Source organism: Prionailurus bengalensis, chromosome C1, assembly GCF_016509475.1.
Source record: "Prionailurus bengalensis isolate Pbe53 chromosome C1, Fcat_Pben_1.1_paternal_pri, whole genome shotgun sequence".
Lineage (NCBI taxonomy): Eukaryota > Metazoa > Chordata > Mammalia > Carnivora > Felidae > Prionailurus > Prionailurus bengalensis.
The window spans coordinates 17,133,577-17,156,363 of NC_057345.1; the positions used below are offsets into that span (position 1 = coordinate 17,133,577).

The following is a 22,787-nucleotide window of genomic DNA, read 5'->3' on the forward strand; positions in this document are numbered from 1 at the left end:
AAACTCACGAACCCTGAGATCATAACCTGAGCTGAAGTCAGACGCTCAACCGACTGAGCACCCAGGAGGCCTGTTTTTCATTTTTCATGTTTCACTCTATCCTTTTTAAGGAAGGTCCCTCTTTCATTTTTCATGATTTTATCTTTTATGGCGAAAACTGCCTTATGGCCAATTAGCTTGGCAGCAAAAAATGTCTGCAGCAAACATGCTTGTGACAAAGATATCTAGGGAGAAAATACCAGATGAGAGATTTTCACATATAGGCGAAAAAGGGGTTGAGGGGCTATTGTTAAATGAAAAGGGTAAGAGTAGAGGCCCCTGGGTGGTTCAGTTGGAGGAGCACGCAACTCTTGAGTTCAAGCCCCACGTGGGGAGTAGAGATTGCTTAAATAAACAAACTTTAAAAAAAGAAAAGGGATAAGACTAAGGTGCAGAATTATAGGTATAGTGGGTTATAACTTATATGCTCAGTACATGCCTAAAAAATGGAGAATACAGAGAATGAAATAGGAGGCTTTCACCTTTTTTCTTACTTTGTGATTTGCTTTTTCTATGTGTGTGGGGGGGGTGGGGGTGGGGGGGTGGCTGGGTGGGTATGTGGGTGTGTAGCAGGAACTTTCAAAAAAGACTCTACTATATTCTGAGAGAGAGGAAAGGGGATGAAAACACAGCTACAGGGGTGACTGGCTGGCTCAACCAGTACAGCATGTGACCCTTGATCTCCAAGTTGTGAGTTCAAGCCCCACAATGGGTGTGGAGCCTACTTAAAATAAAAAATTGTTTAAATATACTTTAAAAAAGAAAAGAAAAGAAAACACAACTACAAGGCCATTGGCAGTGGGCATCTGAACTAACTGTGCACACTGCCATAGAAAGTTCCACATGGGCACCTGGATGGCTCAGTCAGTTGAGCGGCCAGCTTCGCTCAAGTCAAGATCTCACAGCTTGTGAATTCAAGCCCCACATAGGCTCACTGCTGTCAGCACAGCTTCAGATCCTCTGTCCCCCTCTCTCTACCCCCCCAAAATAAAAATTTAATTAATTAATTAATTAATTAAAAAACAAAATTCCATAAGTTCCATCTCATTCCAGGGAAGGCCCCTGCCCAGACAATTCTCACCTTCTCCCCACTCTCCAGCCCTTAGCTGCACATGAACTTTCAGTCCCACAACCAAAGCAAGCCTCCTAACAAAACCTCCAGAAACCACAGCAGGGCCAGGAGAAACGACTTTAAAGTAGGAAGAATTTTTTGCTGCCTGTCCTGTGCCCCTCACAAAGAATAACAATTTGCTGGCATATTGTGTCTATGGTGCCTAAACTTGCACTTTCATCTTTCCTCATATCTTTCTGCAATTTCAATTTTTTTATGAGGAGCATACATTATTTGGTCACCAGAAAAAATGCAGTAAAGATAGGTATAAAAAGAAAGCTAACCGAGCTGGTGTTGGTTCACTTTTGTTGGTAGCAAACAATAAATTACAACATTGTGGTCGAGGCCAGTGCTAAGTCTCTTAAGAATCATAGAAAGTGAGAGTGGGGGGGGGGGGGGCGCCTGGGTGGCTCAGTCGGTTGGGCGGCTGACTTCGGCCCAGGTCACGATCTCGAGGTCCGTGAGTTCGAGCCCCGTCGGGCTCTGTGCTGACAGCTCGGAGCCTGGAGCCTGTTTCGAATTCTGTGTCTCCCTCTCTCTGACCCTCCCCCGTTTGTGCTCTGTCTCTCTCTGTCTCAAAAATAAATAAACATTAAAAAATTAAAAAAAAAAAAGAAAGAAAGTGAGAGTGGGAAGGGATAAACTTGCCCTCAATTTCTCCTGCTCTCCCCCACATGGCATGATTTTCAGTCCCTTCACATTGCAGGCCACCCACCAATATCTGCATTTCATTCATCCATTCCACAAACACTTATGGATCCTTTACTATAGACCAAGCATCATACTGGGCACTTCACAGGAATTATCTGATACAGGTTATAGAGGTCATTATTCCTACCTTGTAGATTAGGAAAACAAGGCTCAGAGGAGGTAAGGTAACTCGCCCAAATTCTCACATCTAGTGGGATCTAAATCAAGACCTTCACAACATCAAAGCCCATTTCCTAAAGAGTGTGGGCTGAATTCCAAAGCTAATGACTTATGTCCTTGAGCAGCCATTATTTCGTGGATGGCCTTGGGCAAGTCACTGAACTCTTCTCAGCAGCGGTGTCCCCATCTCTGTGGGATGAGGCTTTACCCAGATATTTTATCAGTTAAGTACTTTGTAAGTTATAATACATAATGCAGAGGGAAGTAAGTGTTCCCATCAACTCTGGAGAGACTGAGTCTCACTCCTCTTTAGATCTCTTGGTGCTTTCCTCATTAGTGTGTCTCCCCCTTGGTGTTTATTCCTATTAGTGTTTCTCCCCCATTAGCACATTTAGGACAATCCTACTTGCAGGAACTCTATCATTACCCCACTAGCCTGGGACCTCCTTCAGGACAGAAATGATACTTACTCCTTTCTGATCCCTTTCTGCCCCCGCTGCAGCATCTGGCATGTAGCCCTCCAGCTTCCCTCCCTCTTTTATTTATTTCATAACAAATGTCTGAGAGCCTAACATGCGCCAGGCACTGCACATACTATAAGAGAGCAAAGGGCCCTGCCTTCCTGGAGGGAAGGGGGGATGCGGTAGAGAGACAAAATAACATTAAACACAATTAGTTACTTAAAAACAATTGCATTAAGCACCACAGAGCATCAGGTTTGGGAAATGTGGGGTGGGAATCTAACTGAATCCAGGACAGAGGGAAGGCTTCCTAGAGGAGGTGGCCTTGAAGCTCAGAAAGGCTAAGAAATTAGCTCAAGATCACACAGCTGCTAAGCACAAAAGCTGGGATTTTAACCTAGAAATGCCTGACTCCAAAGTCCATGCTGTGCCTCCTGGAGAACACTGCCTTTTATCTCTTTCATCGTATTCTTCCCTGTTTTAACACTGGATGCTCTAAAGCGATGGTTTTCCCAGGTTTGGGGATCAGACATTCCTTTGACATCTATGAAACCTCTCCCAGGAATTACATGCATACTACAGACCCACAATATCTTGCCTACAATTTCAAAAGGTTCATAGGCATCCTGAGGCCCAGATTTAGAACTCACACCATGGAGGACCATAGGACTTTACAGTGAGAATCTCAGAACCTCCCAAAGAGACACCACCAGGGTTCCATAGGGACCTCAAATCCCCAGACTGACCCCAGAAACTCTATGGAAATATTCTCAAGATCCAGAAGAAAAATCCTGGGATCCTGTAGAAAACCCAAGTCTCTCCAGGGTAGCTGCAGGACACTGCAGAGATATTCTCAAGATGCTATAGGCTGTAGAGGAACCTCCAGTCCTCATAAAGCTGGAGTCCCTGAGGAGGAACCGGGGAGCCTTAGAAAGCTATGGGTCTTAACCCTTTTTGGGTCACTGACACCTTTAAAACTCTGAGCAAAAATGCAATACACAGCATGTTACACACAAAAGCAAGAGGTTCACAGACCTCCGGGAGTCCCCGGATTCAGATCTCCTGTTCCTGAGCTTCCATTAGAACCTGAACCCCTCAAGAGCCTGGCCCAGGACCACAGACTGAAGGCACCCACTTCAGAGCCCCAGCAGGTCGCGGGTCGAAGCCGGTCTTGCCGTTTGCTAGCCATGACCTTGGACCACTCACCTACAAACCCTCAGGCCTCAGCGACCTCTCCTCCCCAGCCCAGCCCCAGCGGCGTGGGCTCCGAGCCGGGCCGGGCGGCGGTGTCGAGGAATCGGAATCTGCGGGCTCGCTGCACCGGGAGTGCGGACGGCGGGGGAGGCGGCGCGCTTGCCGCAGTGACAGCTCCGCGCGGCCGCGAGCCTGGGAAGCCGGCAGTGCGGGGCGCGCTCGCGGCCTTTCCCACCCACCGGGCAGGGCGTGCCCGCCAGCCGGCTTCCTGCAGTCGAGGGCCGGGGAGGAGGGAAGGCGCAGAGGGGCCCGGGGCCTGGCAGGCCTGGTTCCTGGCTTTCTCTGCACGTTTCCTGAGCAGGACCGCCGGGGGATGGGACCCAGCACAAACCTCCTTCCCGGGGAACGCGGCCAGGAAATCGCGTCCTTGCTAACTCAGGTTCCTCCTCTCTGCCGGAAGGTGCTGACTGCCATCCACAATCTTTCAGTCCTTACGAACTGGGTGTGATGTGACCCACTTACCCCAGGAAGCACCGGAGAGACGACGACATGGCAGACCGCAGACCCCACAACACAGCAAAACTCCAGCCCTGTGGTGTACGTTCAATGAACTCCGTCCTACGGATGAGAAAGCTGAGGCTTAACCATTGGAATGACCTACGCAAGGTCATCGTTAAAGTACTGCTAGGCATAAAATAAAGTGTTTACTGCATACCACTGTGCTACGAATGTTCTAGATATAATTGTGCCATTGAGCCCTCAGAATCTATGAAGATAACATTGTCCCTATTTTACAAATGAGAAAACTGAGAACCAGAAGCCAAGTGGCTTCTCCAGTGTCACACAGCTAAAAGCAAGAGTTAAAAAGTAGCCTCCAGTCTCCTGTTTTCGGGGCTCAGACCATTCTGCTATCCTGCTTCCCAGATATCCTGCATCAACACATTAGAGCCTAGTAACCTGAGGGCCAGAACCTTGTCTCATTTGTTTTTGGGCCCCGAAAACCCCTCCTGGAGCTTGGCACAAAATAGGTATTCTGAGATTACTATAGAGCCCAGCACAGAAGCTCAAAATTAGAAGGACTAGTAGGAGGCATCTAGCTTGTCTCCTTCTAGAACCTTCAGCCAAGTGAAAATTCAGCCGCTGCTTGAATACTTCTATCATGATGAACTCTCTCTCTCCATTCCAGCCCATTCTCCTGTTGGACAATTAATTATGTTTGGTCCCAAATGCAAATACTGCATTTTGCTCAGGGTTCCCTATAAACAAAGGAAGACCATTTCCTTCCTCATGGCCACAATATATATTGCACGGTACTCTTAGCCATTTGGTAAGAATTGATGATTCAGAAATGTTAAGTTCCTTGTGAACTGGGACAGTGTCAGCTGTTCACCAGAGATGTTTGCCTTCCATGGGTAGAGTTGTTTCAAAGTCAAGAGCCCAGACTACATTTTCCAGCACCTGCTTGTATTTAAGCACGTGACTGGTATTCACCAATGGGATGTGGGCAGAGACAATGTGTGCCATGTCTAGGGCAAATCCAAATGAAGAGGTATGTGTGCTTTCTCAAAGCTCGACCTTTTCTCTGTCATCTGCCAGATGTTGGATGCCAACACCAGAAGACGCTCAAAAGAGAACCATCGAGCACCAACTGTCTCTGTTCATGTAACTGATGCATTACGTCCTGCCTATTCCCAAAAGAGTTTTGAGGTAGTTTCCATTGCATTCTGAAGCCTATCTGATGGATAATTAAACAGCAAGAATCAACGAATAATGAAAGCCTGGACGAAAGGCCAGTGGGGAGGAAGAAAGATGAAAAATTGACTAATTATAGCAGAAATACTAGGTTAAGTGTCCTAAAGATAGCGCTGTGACAGAGCAAAAACCACAGCTCTGAGTTGCCTGGCAGTCAAAGCAAAGAGGGAAATTACATGAGCTACAAATTATATGGGAAGTAGCAAACATGTGGTCAAGCACACACAAAACCTGAGGCCAGACCGTTGTGGTGAAGTCCAATTCCACCACGTACTAGTCATGTGACCTTAGTTATTGGATTTCCCTGTGCTTCTTCTGTTTCTTCATCTGAAAAATGGGAATGATACAATAATAAAACCCTCTCTCTTTGGGTCATGGGGAGGATTAAATGAGTTCAAGTATATACAGTTCTTCTAACGGGCCTGTCATATGGCAAATTCTATACAGGAATTAGCTATTACTCTACCTGATGGGAAGAATTAGTTTCATAATTTGGGAGAGACAAATTTTTCTCCGCACTAAACTCTCAGAGGAATGTATTATACAAGGGACACCTTCCCTACCCCCGCCCAATGCAATGGACTGTGCCTCAATCAGGGTTTTATGACAACTGTTGGACTGTGGGTCACATGGTTGTTTCTCTTATTGGCTTTCGGATGAGACAAGCTTTGGCATCCCACTCACCGGAGAATTCTGGGGACAGGCTGCTTGGGGGTAAGCGGCAGCCCTAGGTCTCTTTCTGCTGTCCGTAGGAAGGGAAGTGTCACAGTGAGGAGCAAAGGGTTGGTGTTAAACAGACCCAGATACATCTATTAACCTCTTTAAGCCGGTTTCTTTATTCATACAGTGGAAACAATAGCAATCAGGATCTACCTAAGAAAGTTGCCACAAAGATTATATGAAAGAATTCTGCAAAACACTTCCCATAATAGCAAGACTGCAGTGCATAAGCACCCACAAAATAAGGAAGAATCTGAGAAAAGAAAATAAGAACTCTTGCCTGAGACCCCTGGAGTAAGGAGAATAACTTTTTTTTTAAGTTTTATTTTTTTTTATTTTGAGAGAGAGAATGGGGTAAGGGCAGAGAGAGAGAGGGAGAGAATCCCAAGCAGGCTCCATGCTATCAGCACAGAGCCGGATGCGGGAATTGATCACACAAACTGTGAACTCATGACCTGAGCCGAAATCAAGAGTTGGACGCTCAACCTACTGAGCCACCCAGGGACCCCTAAGGAGAATAATTTTTAATGCTTCAAAAGACAGTACAGAAATGGTACATTTCCCTCAGAATGTGGTCCTGGGCTGATCAAAACATCATTTCCATCACTCCTCTGCTTCTGGCTGGAATTCCCTTGGCTCAAGGCCGTGTGGTGTGCAGCCCAGGCTGGTCCATTTTTGGAGCCACCCTGGCCTGGAAAGGTGTCACAGAGCCGGAATGACCACCATGTCATAGCAACAGACTCTGTGTTTGAGGGGGATTGAGGACCTGAAGCTCCCCCTTGGGCTTCCACATTATAGGTGGAGAGCACTGTGCTGAGCTTTACACACATTGCCTTGTCCGGCCCCCACAACAGCTTCATGGGATGAACTCTATTCATAATCGCACACTTGTGGATAAAGAAACCAAGGATCAAAAGCAGCAAAATGACCTGTCTATGGTCACACAGCTAAGAAGTGGCAGAGCTGGGACACAAAAGATGTATCTGACACTGTTATGTATCTTTAACCGTTAGACCACACTGCCTCTCCCATCCAGCCTGACCCAGGATCTTGTTTCTCTCGTTAGCCAAACTCTCTCTTCCCAGGCTGTTTTCATCAAGGATCTAGGAAACAGCTGCTGCTGGGACCACCTATGCCTCCTGCCTGGCCCCAGGGTAGCCCCTGACCCTGTGTGAACTAGCTCATGGGCAAGACTGACAAGTTTCATTGGGGCGCTTCAAGTTGATCAGAAGCTCTGAGTGGATGGAAAATCAGCCATCATTGCCATCACCTGAGTTCAGCCTGCAGCTCTTATTTCTCAGCCTCCTGGTTGGTCTCTCTGCCTCCAGGCTCCCCCACCTCCATTCCTCCTTTCGCACACAGCCAGAGTGATTGCTCTTAACATTTATCTAACCAAGTCATTCCCCTGATGAATAATCTTCAGTAGTTGCCGTTGTTCCCAGTTTAAAGTTCAAAGTCAATAGCTTGGTTTAGCTCCCAAGGCCCAGCCTACGTACCTCCAACCTTCTCCTTCCTCTCAGGCATCCTTGGCCCCAAACACTCATGGTTGCCAGCCTCAGAGACTTCACACATACTTTCCTTGCGATACGAGACGAACAAATTTGTGGATGAGCTGCCAGGCTTAAGCTGAGCTGTGAGGCTGTCAGATGACATAAACCTCATCTTCTCCAGGTGGCAGCAATGACTTCCTGCCATTGGACGGAGACTTCCCTGCTGGGGAGGGAGTGGCCCACCATCCACCCGGGAAAGGGACCCGTTAGGGAGAGACTATCAGCAACTCCGACTCTGTGTAGATCCCTGGGAAACAACGGCCTTATCTTGCACCCACTCTATGTGTCAGAGGTTAGGTGTCAGGGAGGTGTCATGATAAAGCAGCACAGGGGAGCTAGATTTCCTGCAAGTCTATGTGGTACCTATGTCCAAGCTTTTAACAACTTAGAACTTGCATTGTATTCGTTCTCATTCATTCATCAAAAAATTTACTGGGTGTCTCCTGGGTGCCCAGGGGTCTCAGTGATGGGGATACAGTGGCCAAGTGGTCAACTAGAACTTAGCTCCTCCTGGAGCTCTGAGCTACATGCAGGAAAGGCTGACTCAGAAACAGATGATTACAATTGCATTTGGAAAGCCCATCTTGGTTGCCTTGGGTGGCAGTTGTTCTTTGACATTTCTTTGCTTGAGGCAGAATTCACTCTGTATATGTTTATAATATATACAGTTGCTGGAGTCCCCTCCCAGAGTGGACATAGGCTTCCCACCTCACCATTCCCATTAGCAAAGGAAAATCCGCTCTGAATGAGGAAGGTACCCACCCACCTTTGATTTCCGTGCCTCTCTAGTGCCCCTTCGCCACCTGGTGGTCATATCTGGAATAGACCAGGATTTCTGACCAAAACTCTGAGGAAAGAGACCTAGTGTGGGTCCACTTAACAGCAACATTCCAAAGGGTGGCGTTTTCACCCAACTCTACATCCCTCTCCCCAGGGCTTACCTGTACCTGAGGTTCTGAGAAAGGCAGAAATATATTTTGTCTCACTGTGGAATCTTGGATCTGTTACTGCCCTTCTCTGGGCTCAGCTTCCTCATCTATAAAAAAAAAAAAAAGGGCAGGAGATTGGGCCTTACTAGCTCTGATATTCTAGGATCTATGTCTAAAGTTCACCAAGTGACCTGTGACTCTGCCTCCTTCCTTAGCTCAGTGGGCAGATGTATATTCAGGAAGGGCTGAAAAGTTGCTGACTTGTTCACTTTCTACCCAAGCGCTTTAATTTATTTTTTTAATCTTTATTTATTTTTGAGACAGAGAGGGAGAGAGACAGAGTGCAAGTGGGGGAGGAACAGAGACAAAGGGAGACACAGAATTTGGAGCAGGCTCCAGGCTCTGAGCTGTCAGCACAGAGCCCGACGTGGGGCTCGAACCCACGAACCATAAGATCATGACCTGAGCTGAAGTCAGACGCTTAACCGACTGAGCCACCCAGGCGCCCCTCTACCCAAGTGCTTTATACATGGAAGATGTTTTATTGGGTTTAGGGCTGCATTAATAGAAGAACTGTATGGTCAGTGAGGGAGGTGATAGTCCTTCTGCCCATGTTTGGAGTCCTGTGCTCCATCTGAGATTAGAATTTTGAATGGGACGTGGAGAAATTGTGACGTATCCATAGAAGAAGGAACAAAATAATGGCTGAGGGGGGACCATAAAGCCACATTTTATGGGGAACAATGGAAGGAGCCAGAATATTGACTCTGTTATAAAAAAAAAAAAAAAAAAAGGACTCAAGGGGTATAAGCATCTGCACTCAAATATCTGAAGAGGGAATCTGGGGAAGAAGACTGGGAGAGTTAGGATTAGGGGCTACTACTTCAAGGGACAGATGTTTCTACCCCCAAAACTAAGAGAAGCTTTTAGTCTGAGCTAGCTAAAGAACAGAACCACATTTGAATCTCAGTCTGGTGTCCCTAACTAGTTTGTAACCTTCGGCAAGTTCCTTCATCACGTGAAAATGTATAAAATAGGTACAATATGGAGCATGCAGGACCAATGACAACGGAACGATATAAAACGTTTTTTAAACACCTAGTGCAGGGGTGTTTGGGTGGCTCAGTTGGTTGAGTGTTTGACTTTCGATTTTGGCTCAGGTCCTGATCTCCCAGTTCATGAGTTTGAGCCCTCGGGTGGGCCTGTTCAGCGTGGAGCCTGCTTGAGATTGTCTCTTTCTCTCCTTCTCTCTCTCTGTCCCTCCCTCCCTCTCTAAACAAACAAACAAACAAACAAACAAACAAACAAACTTTAAATAAATTGCCCATTGCAAGGCCTAGTGCCTGGTTAGTGCTCGGTGAGTGTAACTATGGTTAATAAAATAGAAAGATAGTGAGCTCCCTGTCACTGGACTTGTGAGCAGAGAGGCTCGAGGATACTTGGTAGAAGTGGTGAGGAGTCCAGCAACCGGCAGAGTGTGGCTTAGGACAGTAGTGTGGGCTGATAGCTAGCAGCACTGGCTCTTGGGTCACACTGACCAGATATGAATCTCAGCTTTGCTATTGCTATTCCTGAACCCTTCCAAGCCTCAGTCTCCCCATCTGCAAAATAGGGGTAATAGTAGGTCCCACTTCACCTAGTAGTTGGGGGATCAGGGAAGTAAAGCAATCAAAATGTGTGAGCTACTGCTCTGACATTAGTGATCTGATTGGGGTAGTCCCAGGTGACCTTGAAGGTCCTCTTCCAGAATACGTTGGGTGCCCCGGTAGAGCAGGTAAATCCACTATTCTTTTTTTTTCAAAAAATTTTTATTAGTTTATTTTTTGAGAGAGAGAGAGAGAACAGGGGAGGGGCAGGGAGAGAGGGAGGGAGGGAATCCCAAGCGGGCTCCCTGTGCTGTCAGCACAGAGCCCAATGCAGGGCTTGAACTCATGCACCACCAGATCATAACTTGAGCTGAAATCAAGAGTCCGATGCTCAACCGACTGAGCCACCCGGGCGCCCCCAGTAAATCCACTATTCTAAGACTCCCAGGTGTAGAGGACTGCTTCCATCTGCTCCTTGCCAGCGGGAGTGTAAACAGGGCACTGTCCCTTCCCCTCCCCCACAAGCCAGCTCTTCCTGTGACAGGAAGGTGACTAGAATGGCACCTGAGGAAGCTGTGGGGGCAGGGCACAGGATGGGGTACAGGACAGGCACGGTGGAGCACAGGCTGTCTGGCTTTCTAATCTGCTTATGCACTTTGGTCTCTAGATAAACTCTGAGCTCCGTGAGGGAACCAACGGCCATACAGGGCACAGAAATTAGCCAATAGCGTGGAAGATCAGAGGTTGCCAACTGGTGGCCCAGAGGCCAAACCTGGCTCACAGGTTTGTTTTGCGGTTGGCATAGTAGCACCGTGGTTCGGGTTTGTTTTTAATTAGCTGTCAACATTAAAAATAAGGGGACTGCATAGAAAATCCAGATTCCTCACTCTGTTAAAAATCAACAGCACTAGCACATTTCTGCACAACATGAGTCAGTTGTTGATGAGTAGTGGCCACCATCTTAAGATAGGACATGTGAATTCCAGGTCACCAGAGTCCCCATATCTCCCTATTGTGTCACAGCTAGTTTGCTTTACTCACTTATGAAGGCCCCCAAAGTCTCCTGAGTTTGTGATTCCTGGGGTAGAGGCGAGAGCACTTTGCAAATGTATCGGGACAATGGGTGGTCCCACCCTGGTTATGGCACTCATGAGTGCTCCCAACTCCCTTTCCCCATCTGCAAAAGGGGGATGAGGACTTGGATTCCTCCCAGGGCTGATCTGAAGATTAAATAAGAAAAGGTCTGTAAAGTACCTGGAATGTAGTAGGTGCCCAAACAAAAATTCCTCCTGAGTAAACTGTGGTCCAGTCTCACTCAAGAATGTCCCCTGTCTTTGAATGTCACAGTGCTGGGCACAGTGCCAAGCCGCCACCACCCTAGGAGGCTGACATTACTGTTATCCACGTTGGTTAGAGGAGCAAGATGAGGCACAGAGCCTCATAAAGCATAAAGCAAGGCATAAAGGCATCCAGGCATAAAGCAAGCAAATAGAAGAGCTGAGGTAGGTAGCCCCAGCTGTGTGATTCCTAAACCTGTGCTTTTTCTCACTGCCTCACAACCACATGCTGTTTTGACCGTGGCCACATCCAGAGCCTGGGGTTAAGACTGTGGATTCTGGGGGCATAACTGTATGGCTCGAATTTGGCCCCACCGCTAACTAGAGGCATGACACTGGGCACATTATTTACTTTCTTGGGACTTTCAGTTCTTTATCTGGAGGATAATAAAAGGACTAGCTCTATGTGGGTTAAGAGAGTTTATGCTCATAAAATGCTTAGGGCAGTACCTGGGTACACAGCAAGAGCTCAATAAATGCCAGCTATTATTATCATTAATTGAGCACTGGCTGTGTGCCAGGTACTAAGAGTGCAAAGATCAAGGAGAATCCCTGTGAGGCTCAGAGTTGGCTGAGAGATCATAGGTCAGAGTGACATGTGCTGTAAGGAGCCTGGCTGTGAGAGTGAGAGGGGAGTGATGGTTAATTTTATGTGTCAGTTTGTCGGGGTCACCATCCCCAGATACTTGGTCAAATGATTCTGAACATTTCTGCATTCAGAAGGGTATTTTTGGATGAATGTACATTTAGGTCAATGGACTTTGAGTAAAGCAGATTGTCCTCCATAGGGTGGGTGGGCCTCATCCGCTCAGCTGAAAGCTTGGATAGAACAAAAGGCTGACCTCCTCTGAGCAAGAGGGAATTCTGCAGAAGATGGCCTTTGGACTTCATCTGCAACATTGGCTCTCCCTGGTTCTATAACAGCCTGCCTTTGGACTCAAAGTGCAACTTATTTTCTGAATCTCCAGCCTATTGGCCTCCCCCATCAAATTTTGGACTCACCAAGCCTCCACAACTGTGTGAGCCAGTTCCTTGAAATGAATCTCTTTCTGTACATATGCACATCGTGTTGGTTCTATGTGTCTGAAAAACTCTCATACAGGGTTGGGGGGAAAGAATCAATGCCTCTGCCAGAGCAGACATCCTCATCTTGTTTGGCAGTGCTAGCTTGGAGGAGGTGGTCCAAGGGCTTTGTCCCTGTCCCCAGTGAATATAACAGTTCTTTAATGATTGGGTTGCATTTACTTACAAGGATCCCACAAAGCTGGGAGAGCCAGCACATATAGAGGTTGCAGAATCAGGATTCAAAAACTACTTAATCTGCAGAATGAAATGTAGGAAGCTGCAAGGAGAAATGTAGCATGGATCGTGGAAAAGTCCTGCCCTTGGTCCAGTTGCGCAGATACAGAATCAGGGGCCGGGGGTGGAAGAGTGCAGTCAGCTTAAAAGCACTAGATGGGTCCAAGATTTAGTGCTTTTAGGCGCCTGGCAGGCTCAGTTGGTAGAGCGTATGACTCTTGATCTTTGGGTCCTGAGTTCAAGCCCCAAGTTGGGTGTGGAGCCTACTTAAAAAAAAAAAAAAAAAAAAAAAAAGATTAGTGCTTTTAGTTTGACTGCCAGTGAAATATGGGCCAATTCTTTCCTCATTTATGTTAAGAGAAGAAAAGCTGATGTGAGACTGATCAGCCTGGGGAGGCACAGTCCTGGCCTCCAGGTTTCAGAAAAGCAGGATCAGGACATGCACATAGAAAGAAGTTACTAGAAATCGGGGCACCTGGGTGGCTCAGTCGGTTAAGCATCCGACGTCAGCTCAGGTCATGATCTCATAGTCTGTGAGTTCGAGCCCCGTGCCAGGCTCTGTGCTGACAGCTCGGAGCCTGGAGCCTGCTTTGGATTCTGTGTCTCCCTCTCTCTCTGCCCCTCCCCTGCTCATGCTCTCTCTCTGCCTCAAAAATAAATAAAAACATTAAAAAAAAATTTTTTTTAAAGAAATTACTAGGGGCTCCTGGGGGGCTCAGTCGGTTAAGCGTCCGACTTCAGCTCAGGTCATGATCTCACGGTCCATGAGTTCGAGCCCCGCGTCGGGCTCTGGGCTGATGGCTCAGAGCCTGGAGCCTGCTTCCGATTCTGTGTCTCCCTCTCTCTCTGCCCCTCCCCCGTTCATGCTCTGTCTCTCTCTGTCTCAAAAATAAATAAACTTAAAAAAAAATTTAAAAGAAATTACTAGAAATCAGATTTGGCCCCATTGGGAAAGCATTCGGTGCTGGCTGACCAATGATGGACTGGGTGTCTCAGGGGAACTAGATTTCCCTGTCACCAAGAATGTTCCAGGAGATATCCCTTCTTGGTGGTGTAACCAAGAGAGTGCGGTGAAGAGAAGGAGCATGAGCTTTGGTTGGGACAGACTGAGATTCAAACTAAAGTTGGTGTGGCCTCAGATGAGTCACCCTCTCTGAGTCTCCATTTCCTCTGCTGCCACGGGAGCCTGCAGACCTCGCTGGACCACTTGCGCCACACTGGAAATCCCTGGGTCACCTCTCAAAGCAGCCAGTGAACATAAGCTGTTTGTCAGACTGGCTGTCCCCACTTTCCTTCCCCAAGCCCCAAGCCTGTGCTAACCCAAGAGTGCCCCACGCTGCCCAGCCCTGTTGCCATCCAACCCACGGAAGGGGCAAGGTAGCAAGACTGAGGTGTCAGGATGTATTCAGCATCGAGTAGCAGAAAAATCCAGCCAACAGTATTTAAACCATAAGGCTTGTTACTGCTCACTTATCCCAGGGATGCTTCAGTGGCTCAGCGATGTGGTCAAGGAACTGGTTTTGGTCTTTCCCCTCTGTCATCCTCAGGGCATCAGTGACATTTTCTTACAGAATCACAGAATGGCTGGGGCTATAACAGTCCCTTGGATTCTCCCAGGGCTGATGTGAAGATTAAATAAGAAAATATCTGTAAAGTACCAAGCTTCCCATCCTCACAGGACTACTCCCAAGCAGGAGGAACTTTTCTTCCTTTCCTGTCTCTCTTTTCCTGCAAGAGGCATCTTTCCCAAAGCCCCAGGCGGTTTCCCCTTACATCTTGCATGACCAACTTGTTCTGGTTTGCCTGGTACTTTTGCGGCTTGCACTGAAATTTGCAAGTCCTGGGAACCCCCTTAGTCCTGGGCGAAACCGACTGGTTGGTCTTCCTACTTACATTTCATTGCAAGTACTAGCTCACATGTCTATCCCTTGACCAATCCCTAGCAAAGGGAATGGAAATACCCCAACTGCTTAACCCAATGAGGATTCGCCTCCTGGGGGGCTGGGTACTTTCCCATTGGAAGTGATTCGGGGTTCTGCGAGGAAGCAGGATCAGCTGTTGGGTGGGCACCGGCCCCACTTGCTTCAATCAGAAATGAGCAGAGTCCCCTCCTAGCCAAGGCTTCGCTCTCCCCCAGCATCATCACTATCATGCTAGATGTGTGTTTGTGACTAAGTGTGAAAGAATTAGGAGCATGACAGGGATGTTGGGGGAGGGAGAGGAGTGGAGGAGAAAGGCCTCAAATACAGGTTTCCGGTGTGGTCATGGGAAACAAGTTTATTTTTATTTTGACCTTCATGTGGCCTAACTAGTGTGCAGTTCTCCAGGCATGATACCCAAAAGGGCAGCTTTCAGGTAAAAATAAGGAAGGTCAGAAAACAGCTGATCTTTCTCCTATGCTGGCCTGTCCTTTGACTGTAACTGTGTAGAGACTCTGGAGGAAGGGTTATCTGAACAAAAGGACAGAGGGGCCGGGCTGAATGCAGGCTAGGGGTCAGCCCTAGCCGTGGCTCTTTGGAGACACTGGGGTCACCCGGCCTCCTCACTCACCTCTTGCATCAGCTACACTCAGGACAGAACTGCTCTGAGTCTGACTTAGGTCTGCCTGACACCAAATCTCATGACTTGTGAGGTTCCAGCCCCAGGGCCAGTCACTTTCTCTTAAAATGTTATCAATTTTTAAAAGTGTTTATTTATTTATTTTGAGAGAAAGCAAGAAAGAGAGAGAGAGAGAGAGCGACAGGCAGAGTACGTACTGAGGAGGGGCAGAAGGAGAGAGACAGAGAGAGAGTCCTAATCAGGCTCTGTGCTGTCAGCTCAGAGCCTGATGCGGGGCTCAATCCCACGAACCCTGAGATCATGACCTGAGCTGAAATCAAGAGTCAGATGCTCGACTGACTGAGCCACCCAAGCACTCCATCCTTCTTTTAAAATTTTAAAGATGAAGACTTTGAGTATAATTCATTTGTAAACCTGGAAATGGTGTTTCGTTCATTCATTCACTCATTCACTCATTCAAACAAATGTTTATTAAGTATGTATTTTGTGCCAGGCACTATGATGTACCGAGGATCAAACAGTGAATATGACAAATAAGATCCCCATCCTGAAGAAGCTGACACTCTCGAGGTGCCAGACAGAAAATAAGCAAGAACTACCATATACACGTCATCATTAGTAAGAAGTATAATTAAAAAAACAAAGCCAGGGGGGCGCCTGGGTGGCTCAGTGGGTTAAGCGCCCAACTTTGGCTCAGGTCGTGATTTTGCAGTTTGTGAGTTCGAGCCCCGCATCCGGCTCTGTGCTGACAGCTCAGGGCCTGGAGCCTGCTTCAGATTCTGTGTGTCCCTCTTTCTCTGCCCCTCCCCCACTCATGCTCTCTTTCTCTGAAAAATAAGTAAACATTAAAAAATTAAAAAACAGGGGTGCCTGGGTGGTGCAGTCGGTTAAGCGTCCGACTTCAGCCAGGTCATGATCTCGCAGTCTGTGAGTTCGAGCCCCGCGTCGGGCTCTGGGCTGATGGCTCAGAGCCTGGAGCCTGTTTCCGATTCTGTGTCTCCCTCTCTCTCTGCCCCTCCCCCGTTCATGCTCTGTCTCTCTCTGTCCCAAAAATAAATAAACGTTGAAAAAAAAAATTTAAAAAAAAAATTAAAAAACAAACAAACAACAAAGCCAGAGAAGGGGTTGGAGAATGACCAAGGTGATGCGGGGAAAGGTGTCTGCTCTTTTTTTAGATCTGCAAACTACAGCCTGTTAGCAGGCATCTATTTTAGTAAATAAAATTGCATTGGAATACAGCCAAGCTTGCCTACTTACATATCGCCTGTGGCTGCCTTCATGCCACAATGGCAGAGATGAGTAATTGCAACAGAGATGATATGAACTGCAAAGATGAAACTACTATCTGACCCTTAAAGAGTTTGCCTTCCCAATGAGCTGTCACTTCACACCCACTAGGATGGCTATCATCAGAAAGATGGACCATCCCAAGTACCAGTTGGATGTGGACAAATTGCAGCCTCATGCTAATGGGAATGTAAAATGGTGCGACCACTTTGGAAAACAGTCGGGCCGTTCCTCAAAAGGGCGAACACAGAGTTACCATAGGACCCAGCAATCCTAGCCCGGGGTGTGTGCCCAAGAGAAATGAAAGCCCATCTCCACACAAAAATCTGTACAAGAATATTCATAGCAGCATTGATCATAATGGAAAAAGGGAGAAACAACTCACATGCTCATCAATGGATGAATGAATAGGTAAAATTTGCCATAGCCATACAATTGAATATTAGCTGACAATAAAAAGAAATGTAACAGTGACACTTGCTACAACATGGGTGAGCTGTGAAAACACTACATCAAATGAAAGATGCCAGCCACAGGGGTGCCTGGGTGGCTCAGTCGGTTAAGTATCCGGCTGTGGTTCGTGAGTTCGAGCCCTGCGTCGGGCTCCATGCTGACAGCTCAGAGCCTGGAGCCTGCTTCGGATTCTGTGTCTCCCTCTGTCTCTGCTCCTCCCCCGCTCATGCTCTGTTTAGCTGTCTCTCAAAAGCAAACAAACAAAAAGCCACCCATGAAAGAGCACAGGTTGTGTGATTCCCCGTGTGTGACATGTGCAGAAGAGGCCATCTATAGAGAGAGACAACGGGTTAGTGATTGTCTCGGGCCAGGGAGGCAAGGGAGTGTTGGCTAAAGGGTACAGGGTTTCTTTGGGGGCGTAATGAATTGTGGCGTTGATGGTTCTAGAACTCTGTGAATATACTAAAGGTCAATGGATTGCATACTTTCATTGGGTGAATTATTTGGTGTATGAGTTATGTCTCAATAAAGCCATGTTTTAGAAGGGTTATCAAACTTCTGTTCTAGATAGTCAGGGAAGGCCTCTGAGTAGGTGGCTTTTCAGCTTTGTTGGTAATTGGCTCAAAGCTCTCAAACAGTAATAGATGACATTTTACTGAGCATTCATGTACCAGACACTGTGCAAAGCATTTTTTTTTTTGAGAGAGAGAGAGGATGAGAAACAGGGTGTGAACAGGGGAAGGGAAGGGAGGGAGAGAGAGAGAGGGAGAGAGAGAATCCCAAGCAACTTCCACACTGTCAGTGCAGAGCCCGACGCAGGGCTCCATCTCACACACTGTGAGATCATGACCTGAGCCAAAATCAAGAGTTGGACCCTTAACCAACTGAGCCACCAAGGTGCCCCTGTGCAAAGCATTTTATAATTATCACCTCATTTAATCCCCACAAACACCTTGTGGCTTAGATACTGACAACCCCACTTAATAGATGAACAAATTGGAACACAGAGAGGTTAGGTGACTTGCCCTCGATCACACAGCTGATAAACGGCAGAACTAGGATTCAATGCTGGCTGTTTCTGACTTCGAGGCTATGTCCACTGAGCTAAAATCCTGAGCTATACTTCCTGTCCAGTCTCTGAATTCCTGATGTTTCCCAGATCAGGAAGATGGCCCAATGTAAGCTGGAGGAGATGGGAAAGAGCAGAGCCTTAAAGGAAGGTAGGGAAGGACATGCTAGGTGTAGAGGAGAGCAATGAGCATGCTAAAGGGGTGTTTCTGGGCTCAGGGAGGACCCTCACAGGGGGAGCAATATGCTAACATAGTGGTTCCCAAACGTTAGAGAGATAGAAACCATCTACTGCAAGAAGTGAACGAGAATCTTATTTAAAATGCAGATTCCTAGGCCTCACTGCCAGAGATCTGACTTAATGGGTCTAAGTTGGGGGCCAGGAACCCAGTGTTAACAAGCTCCCTGTATAGAATGCAGAGGGTCCAGGGAGCACATTGTGAGGTGTTCAGCACCTTCAAGGTCAGCACAAGACTTCTCTGTGTGCCTCCCCCACCCCATTTTGGCATCCTTCTTTTCCCTCCTTCCTGATATCCCGTATCCCTGGCTCCCATTCTTCTGTCTGAGCCCAGAGACTCCACTGAGCAGGACAGACCTCCCGATTTTGTTCTTGTTCTTTCCTCCACTTGGTGTGACCGTCCTACCTTCCTTTTCTCTATCTCTCCCAAGAGGCCTCATCACATCTCCCCTTCCTTAGCCTCCTATTCCACAAGGGCCCATCTTTTGGGAGTCTGCTGAAGTGTCCCCTCTTTATGAAATCTTCTCTAACAACATGAACATTTCTTTACTGCATCTATAAAATGGGGCTGAAGCGCAAACAAGAAAATGTGCACAAAGGGCATTGTAGGCACTCAATAAATTGTGCCTATTATTTTTATACAGTAACATGCCTCTTCTGATTCCCGTTTTACAGTTGAGGAAAGTGAGGCAAAGAAGGATTAAGAAACTTGTCCAAGGCCACCTGGCTAGAAATTGGTGGTACTTGGATTTGAACTGAGGCATCAGACACTCAGCTTTAATCATCATGTGAGACTGGCTCTCATTGTGATGAGGCTCTACTGAGATAACAGATGCCAGGATTTTGGCACAGGGCCTGGCCTGTGGTAGGTGCTCAATAAATACGGGAGACTGACGTGAACTGAAAGGCTTCTCCATCCAGGGAGAGGGGGGAGATTACCCAAAGACTTTACTGACCATGACGTCTCATGCTTTTTATTCGACAAGACTCAACATCTTAAGATCTCTGATGAGAACAGGATGTAAAAAAATAATTCAGAAAAGAAAATTCAGAATGGTGTCCCACTCAAAGCTTGGTGGGTCCAAAGCCTGTCGATCTACTTCACGGAGGGTGATTGTGGTCTTTAACTTTTCAGAACATTAAGGTGGTACAGAGATACTGGGGAAGGAGGAAGGATACATGGCAGTTGATCTGGGTGTTATTTTCCAATCAAGGCTCCATATGGAATGGAGACCCCTCCATCCTGACTCCCAATTCTCTTTCAGCTCAGGCCATTCACCTCATCTACCCTACATTGAGCTCCATACAAAACTTAGGTAAACCAGAAAGCCTCCCATTTGTACCTGGGATCTTTCTACAGAGTCAGACAGCTTCCCCTCTGAATCGAATCAACGGGGAATCCTGTGGGTCGCATTTCTTCCAACATGGAGGAGCTGTGAAAATATTGGAATAGTAAGTGGAATCTCCGGTCTTGTCCCCCTTCACAAAGCTTTTGGTGGCACCGAAGTCAAGAAGACAACAGGAGGAAGAGAACGCCGAACAATTCTATTGATGGAACCAAAACCCAAGAGCCCAGGATTGGCCCAAATCTCTGGAGAAACAAACAAGACAATTCCAGTTGGGTTACAGGTCACAAAAGATAACAAGAGTCACCACCAAATAAGACTAGGAGGCTTTCCGGAAATGGACCACTTTCTGAAATGCTTGCCGAAACTCTTTGTTAAACGCAGTATATATTATTGGATTGATGAGGGAGTTTAAATAGCCTAGCCAGGTGAAGAAGTCAAAGAGCGCTGGGTGGAGCCAGCAGGAGTCCCGGCAGATGGGAAGGACCAGAGATGCAACAAAGAAGGGCAGCCAGCAGATGATAAAGGCCCCCAGAATGATCCCCAGGGTTTTGGTGGCTTTCCTCTCTCGAGCGGCGTTAATCCTCTTCCGCTCCAGGACACTATCAGCCAGCTTGATTTTCACGTGGTTGAAAAAGAGAGGGGAGCCAGCCGCATGGGAATGCCCCTCATGGAGGCTGGAGCTGAGGGAGCAGAGCGAGGACCCCGCAGAGCCCGTGATGAGATGGGCCGTGGTGAAGCGCTTCCCATAGAGCGAAGGCGGATTCAGGATGCGGTTCCGGGCGGCCACGTAGATGCGGCCATAGAGGATGATGAGCAACACAGAAGGGATGTAGAAGGCCCCACACGTGGAGTAGATGGTGTAGGAGAGCTGAGACGTGTTCACCAGGCAGTCTGACATCTCCTCGTGAGTTTTGGCCTGCCGCCAGAAGAGTGGCGGGATGGAGATACAGATGGAGATGACCCAGACGGTGGCAATCATGGCGGCCGCGCGGCCCGCTGTCCGGCGTTTACTATACTGCAGGGCGTCAGTGATGGCCCAGTACCTGTCCAGGGCAATGGCACAGAGATGCAGGATGGAGGCCGTGCAGCACGTGATATCAGAAGACAGCCAGATATCACACAGGATCTGGCCAAAGCTCCAGGTGTGGGTGATGGTATAGGCGATGCTGACGGGCATGACCAAGATGGAGACTAAGAGGTCCGTCATGGCCAAGGAGCCGATGAGATAGTTAGCTGGGGTGTGGAGCTTCCTGGTGAGGAAGATGGTGGTAAGCACAAAGGCGTTGGAAAGGACCGTGGCCAGTGTGATGATGGAAAGGAGCAGAGCAAGAGAGATCTTGAGGGCCCGGAGTGTCCCTGGACCCCAAGTCTCTGGGGTTTCTGTAGCATTCAGGGATCTGTTAGAGGCCTCCTGGAGAAGGTCTTTCAGTGACTGGCTTGGCAGGGACATTCTAGGTGGCTCTCTCTTCCCACAGACTTTGACACCCCCAGCTCCTTTCACAGTTGTCCTGCTTACAGAGCAAGGTTGCACGCTGTTGCACGCTGGTGGGGACCTTCCATCAGAACAGACCACAGTGATAGGACCTCGAGAAGACTTGACTATTTGAAGAACATTGAGACGACAGCTGGTAGTTAAAGGTCTTTCCTAAATGGGATGAATCCCAAGATGTCTCACTATTCTGAAAGTTTGTCCAGCAAACGGTCAAGCCCAGGGGACATGTGCTGAATTTGTTAGACATTTATCAGAATATCATACACCAGTGTGGGCAATGCTTTGGGACTCTTGCTTTTGGCATTTTGGCTCCTTCCAAAGCTTGAGGGATAAATGTGTTTAATGAAAACTTCAGAATTTCCCCCATCCTATTCTGAGAAGAGTCTGGGTTTCAGGTTTCCTCTGGGGAGCTTTTAAAACTTTTAAAAGAAGTACCAGCAGATTCAGAAAAGCAGTCCAGTCAATAGCTCACCGTTTCCCCAGGTTCATCTTGACACATCATGTGGCACTTAACATCGGTTCCTGTCCCAGTGATCGGTTTGAGCCCGAATAGACAAAACATTCTGGTTACCAAGACCTGAAGTGTGCATGAGCCGGGAGAAGGCAAAACACACAGATCACTGTGGGTTCATCGACAGGGGCACATGTTCAGAGCTCTAGGGCTTAAAAAAGAAAAAGAGGAAAGAGGTTTTAGAAGGACAATGTAGATACTTGAGATTAACCGTAAGTTTAAAAGCATACTGCTTAGTGCTGGCAATGGTGCAGTGACACTGGCATTGTCAGAAGTGTAGGGAGAATACGGGAGAGGGCAATGTGCCCCACCCCCACAATTCCCAGAGGGGACAGAGCTGTTGGAAGCATCACAGGCTTGTTATAAATTCATGAAATCAGCTTTGTAAATTATGAATCTGAAAAGTAAACAAAATAACTCCACACACAGGAAAAGAAAAGAAAAGAAACGAAAAGAAAAGAAAAAAAAAAAGGGTCACCAGGAAAGATACCACATTTTTACAATGTTTTTCTCTAGGAATTGGGGAGGGGGAGGTGATCTTTCTTCTATTCATAAAAATTTTCCAAATTTCCTAGAATGAGCATGCATGATGCTTTTTTTTCTTAAATGTTTGTTTATTTTTGAGACAGAGAGAGACAGAGCATGAGGAGGGGAGGGGCAGAAAGAAAGGGAGACACAGAATCTGAAGCAGGCTCCAGGCTCCGAGCTGTCAGCACAGAGCCCGACGTGGGGCTCGAACTCGTCAACTACGAGATCATGACCCGAGCTGAAGTCAGACGCTCAACCAACTGAGCCACCCAGGCACCCCTGAGCATGCATGATTGTTAAAGCAAACAAAAAAAGCAAAAACAGAAACACCTTTTGGTTAGTGAAGAGGTTAATTGCAAAAAAAAAAAAAAATTAAAACCTTAAGCATTTTTTCACAGTGAAAGTTCAAATCCAGAAAATGTAGTCAGCTTTCTAAATGGAAACTGGCAGTTTG

The 22,787-nt window shown here is 47.4% G+C and overlaps 2 protein-coding genes across 2 annotated transcripts in view; both read right to left on the reverse strand.

The window, feature by feature from the left end:
- The window catches only part of LUZP1 (leucine zipper protein 1), a 103,362-nt gene extending 99,539 nt beyond the window's left edge, over positions 1-3,823 (reverse strand). The window contains exon 1 of the mRNA XM_043574062.1: positions 3,688-3,823. The gene's annotated coding sequence lies outside the window, so the exon portion shown is untranslated. The remainder of the gene's footprint in view (positions 1-3,687) is intronic.
- A 15,588-nt stretch (positions 3,824-19,411) lies between these two features.
- HTR1D (5-hydroxytryptamine receptor 1D) lies at positions 19,412-22,195 on the reverse strand. The gene has a single exon (XM_043574069.1). The coding sequence runs from the start codon at positions 21,250-21,252 to the stop codon at positions 20,119-20,121; it is 1,134 nt and encodes a 377-aa protein (XP_043430004.1). The 5' UTR covers positions 21,253-22,195; the 3' UTR covers positions 19,412-20,118.
- Positions 22,196-22,787: the final 592 nt, after the last annotated feature.